This window comes from Vulpes vulpes, chromosome 1 (genome assembly GCF_048418805.1).
Source record: "Vulpes vulpes isolate BD-2025 chromosome 1, VulVul3, whole genome shotgun sequence".
Taxonomy (NCBI): Eukaryota; Metazoa; Chordata; class Mammalia; order Carnivora; family Canidae; genus Vulpes; species Vulpes vulpes.
In genome coordinates, this window is record NC_132780.1 from 58,045,509 (window position 1) to 58,051,901 (window position 6,393).

Genomic DNA, 6,393 nt, shown 5'->3' on the forward strand with positions numbered 1-6,393 from the left:
TTTTTTAATTTGTTTTAATTTATTTATGTATGATAGTCACAATGAGAGAGAGGCAGAGACATAGGCAGAGGGAGACGCACGCTCCATGCACTGGGAGCCCGACGTGGGATTCGATCCCAGGTCTCCAGGATCGCGCCCTGGGCCAAAGGCAGGCGCTAAACCGCTGCGCCACCCAGGGATCCCAGTAGTAATATCTTTTAAAGAGACATCATAGTCTTTGAAATCCGTCCAATGAAATTTGAATGCCACTGTGATTTGGAATTCACCTTCTTTCATTTAAAAACATGTAGCCAAAAAATAAAAAAAATAAAAAAATAAAAACATGTAGCCCATCAAGACGATGCAAGTTTACAGCTCAGATTTACTATTTACCATTTAATATCAATGCCGTAAGCTACATTAAGATGAGAACCCAAATCTCTGACAACCAAATCTTTGTGAATATGTTCTTTCCAAATTAAAGAAGGCAGTAAAGCACAGCGGGAGCAGTCAGGCAGCTCATTTTCATCCCTGCGCCATGCACTTCAGTAACATCCAAAGGAATGCTTCTGCGCCATTCCCAGCACAATCCTGGATTAACTTGGCAAAAGGATTTCAAAGTTTTGAAAGCTCCTCACCAATCGTATTGTTGGTAAGTCTTAACAAGCCAAATATCAAATATATCTATCGTTAACTGGGAATAATTGGAGATGTCTGTGGCTCCATCCATGTGAAGGCACATGTTTCATCTTCAAAAAAAAAAAATTTTTTTTTAACCACAATCTGTTAAACAATGACTTCCATCATTTTATGTACTCTAAAAATGCAAAGTTTTCTGAATACGGAATAGGTATGACTGAAGGTTGAACCTGACAGTGATCCTATTTTTAGCTGTGAACAGAGCCCCAGGTATCAGAAGCTTTCCTAAAGTCATCTATGATGTCCCTGCTAATTTGTACATGGTTCCTCAGCCAATTGTTACAGCTCCGAAAAACAGTAAGCTTATTAAAGTTTTTACCAATATCCTCTGCTGGAGTCCTAAAAATATTAATCATAAACCTGCTGTGAACTTAGAAGTGTGCTGGAAGTAAAGGAAATAAAGGAAAACAAAACCCAGCAATTTTGGTTGGAGAGGTTTATCTTACATTTAGAGATCATGGTTCTCTGGGGGTAAACAGAAAAACGAGGAATTATTTGTTTCTGTTTTTTTGTTTGGTTTTGTTTTTGGTTTTGTTTTTACCAACGTATCATTTGAAACCGTAACCTATATTTTAAAATATAAAGTTCCTTCAGTACTGCTATAAATATTTTCCCTTAAAGCTTCATTTATTTACGTTTCCTTGGAAAACACCCTCCATTTTCTTGGTTTCCCCTTAGCCACGGGAAGTGAGGTGCAATGTGTGCACAGCAGGGGTGAGGCACACACACCTCCACTCCCCTCACCCCCCACCGAGTGGCCACGCGGTCATGGCATTCTGTGCCACTGAAGAACTCTGAATTTGGGGGTTTCAGGAGTCCAACTCCAACCAGCTGCTGCTGGCCTGCAGGCTGCCATTGACTTCCAGCCTTGGTGCCAGGGAAGAACTTAGGTCAGCATGTCTGTCCTCCCTCTTTCCCAGCTAAGACATCTGGGGAAAGGCTTTCAGCCTGTCTTGCAGGCCTCACAGGACTGTTAGGGAAATCAAAAGATTCAATTCTTGCGAACACATTTGGTAAACCCTATATTTGCAATCAAACATTGTTTGAAGAAATCAGCTTAATTCTCTTGTAATGCCAACGTGGTCTCTGTAGGTGATCTCCTTCCAGGCTCTTCCCATACATATTTATTTGATCTGTTTTGTAAGTGTGGATGTTTTTATTATTATTATTAAAGCTGTGCACACCTGTATTCCTTTTGAGGGTGATATCTGATACTAAGTAGAAGAAAATGCTGCTGAGGGAGGAGAAGCCTCCAAGTGTCACACCTGGCTCATTGTGACAGTGCCCTGGCTGTCCTCTCCGCTCTGCTGGATGTTGTGGGATTCACAGTCCCTCTTCCCAGTTATGTGGTTATTGTACTCATCCTCCTTTGGCTGTGGGTGGAAGGTCTCTCCTGTGTGTGTGATGCAAGTGTGGGCTTTGTGAACGCTCATTTCCCAATCAGCTAGGAGTCGATTAGCACAACAGGGTGACAGGATCTCCGGGGGCCAGGAGCCTGTGAAGGGAAGGCTGGGTGAAGTTGGGGGACACGAGCTAGAGAGATTCAGAGTGTGCCGAGAGCAGGAGCTGGGAGGGCAGCAGTTTGGGAAAGCAGATCCCAGGCAGACATCCTGGAAGAGAGGGCACCTTCATAGACCGGTGGAAACTAGGAGAAGCAGATGGTTAGCTGACTTTGCAGAAAGCGGGGTGGAGCGAAGAATATGCCAGAAACTGCACAAACTGTATCATCTGTCTACCACGTACGTTCCCCAAAATGCACCCATGTGCACCTGGTTTGTATCCTGAGAAACGTCACCCTATTTCTGACTGTCAAGGCCATTTGTTTCTCAGGATGCCAGCAGGGGACAAGCAGTCAGGAAGCGTTCACTGGACTCGACTGGAATGAATGTTGGATTGTCTTGGGCAGGGGGTCATTTGGGTCACATGAAAAGGGGAGGAGCGGAGCTTCAAGATGCCCTCTCCTGTCTCAATCACGATGGCAGAAGTGATCAGAATGATACAGGAAAACCCAGTTGGGAGGCTTCCAACTAGTAGGCAGAGCAAATCCACGGGAAGTCCCATTTCGGTGTCCACTCGACAATGCCAGTTAAGATATGTTAGGTTTTCTGTGCAGCAGACACTTTCAGCCCGAGGCCGGCTAGACAACAGCAAGCCCCAAGACAGAAAGGGTCTTGAGAATTCTCCAAGTAACTGGCTTGGGTATACTCTTGATAACCTACTCTCAGTTGACCTGCAGTCAGCACTGCCCAGGAGAGACGCCCATCCCGGCAGAGAAGACCAGGTGGGAAGGGGAGAGGAAAGACACCACAACCTGGGATGGCTTGCTCAAGCTATTTCTCTACTCAAATAGGGCCGTGGAGACAGCAATGGGAGCCAGTAGCTTGAATGATCAGTCACATCTGCTCTTAGGGACACTCCTTCCATCTTCTTTGCCCTCTTGCCCCTTTGCATTTAAAGATGATTTTATTTTGGGCTGTATGTCAGCCTCATGTCTATTATTATTATTATTATTATTATTATCATCATCAAATAGCTCATGTGCTAAAACTTTATGTGGGTTTATTAAATCTCTGAGTATAGCTTATACATACACATATTAATTCAACGAATTGTCTGAAACAGTCTTATAGAACTTTCCATGCACAGAAACTATATCCTTGATGCCTAAGTGGAAGTTTTCCAAAATGTATGGATACAGTCAATAAGGGACTTCCAATGAGGGAATGTTTTTTCAAAACTCCCTCTCTAGGACAGCCTCAATGGCCTAGTGGTTTGGTGCCACCTTCAGCCCGGGGTATGATCCTGGAGACCCAAGATCAAGGCCCACATCAGGCTCCCTGCATGGACCCTGTTTCTCCCTCTGCCTGTGTCTCTGCCTCTCTCTCTCTCTCTCTCTCTCTCTCTCTGTCTGTCTTGAATAAATAAATAAAAATCTTAAAAAAAAAAAAACTCCCTCTCTCACACATTATCTGTCCTGAAATACCAGAAACATTTTATTTTTTTCCCTTTGTGAGAATGAGTACTTCACCCAAATGGATTTTAAATAATGGAATGACTTTTTCATCCCATCAGATCTAACTTACCTTTATTTCAAGATAACTAACGTTTTAGGATTTAAGAGTACGGCAGAGGGGTGTATTTGTTAAAAAGTGTCTCAGGTTGCAAGTATTCAAGGGAGATCATCACTCAATGCTTTTAGTCAAAACGGGATTCAAATTCTGTGGCAATCGTTCACGCAGATTTCCCCAAATTTACATTCTCTCTCCTTCTTGGCCCTTTTACTGTTGGCTGGGACTATGTGACCAGTTCTAGACAATGAACTGTGAACAGTGAGCTTCTCTTCCCAAGGTGAAGCATTTTTGTGCCAAGGTAGATACTCCAGATCTATCTGTGCTCTCTGGCATGGCAACCCATGGTGACTGAGACAGTGGCTGCTCCACCGACCTTCTCTTTGTGACAGTGATTGGGAGAAATATCTACTGATCCATAAGAATAAACCTTTATGGTTTTTAGTAACAATGATTTGTCATGTTCACTAGTACAGAATACTTAGCCTACTGTGTGTGTTTGTGTATGTATATGTGTGTGTGTGTGTATATATATATATATATATATATATATATTCTTCATTTAAAAAATCTAATAACTATCTATTAGTTACATAATCTAACATCCACACAGTCACATGGTTTTATTAGTTCCAGAAGAATTTTATGCGAACTACATGATGCTATTCTATCCAGAATGCATTATGTCTTGTTATTTAAGAATCGTGAGTTAACATCATTTTGAATGTAATTAATAGAACCAAGAGGTAAAAAGCAGATTCTATTTGTATTATTTATTATTAACAATTTTAAGGCTATGCACAGAAGTTGCAGATGTATATGGAGTCTAAGAAAAATATATGTAGATCTGTACATATAGGATCCGTACTATATATATGGAGGCATGTGTAATAAAATTGCCATTATAAAGTCCTACAAAATTATGTATTTAGCCTTAGTGAAAGTCCTTTTTGAGAAAAGGATGTTTCTTTTTTTTTAAATCTCTGCCATACTGATACAACATAAAATAATATAATAATATTTATTTGAAAGGGAGAGAGCATGAGTCAGGGGAGGCACAGAGGGAGAGAGAGAACACCCAGCGGACTCCCTACTTAGTGGGGAGCTTGACATAGGGCTTGATCCCACAACCCCAAGATCATGACCTGGACCGAAATCAAGAGTGAGATGCTCAGCTTACTGAATCACCCAGGCGCCCCATAGCATAATATGTTTTATATAACAGGCATATCTTACACAAGTATGCTCTATAAATACTATGCACAAACACAAAGGAATCATTTATAACTCCTACTGCCCCTTGGTGGAGGGAAGTTTCTTTATCAGCTTAATATGAAAAGTGGAGGCATGAGAGTCCTAGAAGAAGAGTTTATGAAAAGCTAAACTGTTTTGAAAAAGAAGGGAAATGATAAAAGATAATGCATTGTACATTGAGAAAATCTAGGAAGAAGATTATGGGCAAATGGAGAAGAGAATTCCTAGGGCTAGCAGCATGGAGACAAAGAAGCACCGGGGGAAAATATCTATTGAAATCTTATAAATTAAGGCACTGTAGCACATTAGTTGTGAAGACTCTCTCATCTCTCTGCAGGAATCCTTGGAAAAGTCTTATCACCAAAAATCAAATGATCAAACCTTGACTGGTTGGATTTCTTACATAAAATGCTGAAGACACCAAAGCCTATTTATAGATTTACTGATTGATGACCTTTTACTGAGCCCTGATTTAATCTGAAAAATCCCTATAGAAGGGGGCATTAATTGGAAAAAAGCAAATAGCCACGCTTTATTCACAGATTCCATTTGTGTGCACTCAATTTGCGCGGAAATAAAACAAGCACTAGAAGGAGTGGTTGGCTGTCAACACTTACTGCGAGGACAATCTGGAGGGAACTATGAGCCACTTCTATGTACTGGTACTCCAGAAAACACCCTGAGACCGTGATGTAGCGATGGTCTTCTGGGGCCCAGTCTGGTGCAGGTGTCACTGATGTCACCGTACATCCTGGTCCATTCTCCATCCACCAAGATCGGTGCATTGAAATATTAAAAGTCAGGATAAGGTCTGTTTCCTGCAAGAAGGCAATTTATAAGGATGAGAATTACTTTATAGATGTTACTCAGCTTATCTGGGACTGACTTGGAGCTTTCTGATTGGAAATGTGGGTTTTCCCCCCTCCCCTCACCATATTTTATGGACATAAAGGAAACATCCCAAGTAAAACTATTAGTTCCACTTGAGAGTTATGTGTCTATAAATTCCACTTGTGAAATTTGCCTGACCACAATAATATAAATAAAAATATTTATTAGTAAACTTATCAGTGACTGACATTAATTGTAACACCGAAGAGTCCTTACTTTTGAGGACTTGTAAATATTACAAAAGGAGTGATTCACTCTATCTTATCATGTGAAGTTTGTCTTATTTTAAATCAGCTACTTTTTCAAACTCAGAATATTTACGTTTTTATACATTTAAATATTAAAGTTAACTTCAATTTGGCACACTTTAACATAATGTGGCTAAAGCTAAAATTTGTAAGACCTTTTTATAACGAAACATAATATAACTTGGTCATAATATTTCTTAGGAAATATTAGCAAATTCTTGAAGGGTGGAGAGAATAAGTCAACTTCTTTAGAT

General features: G+C 40.6%; 1 protein-coding gene across 5 annotated transcripts in view; it reads right to left on the minus strand.

Moving 5' to 3' along the window:
- NKAIN2 (sodium/potassium transporting ATPase interacting 2) overlaps positions 1-6,393 on the minus strand; it is a 953,766-nt gene that overhangs the window by 162,476 nt on the left and 784,897 nt on the right. For all 5 annotated transcript variants that reach the window (XM_026013431.2, XM_026013429.2, XM_072765070.1 and 2 more), the window contains one exon: positions 5,618-5,818. In XM_026013431.2, coding sequence (XP_025869216.1) covers positions 5,618-5,818 — 201 coding nt within the window. The remainder of the gene's footprint in view (positions 1-5,617; positions 5,819-6,393) is intronic.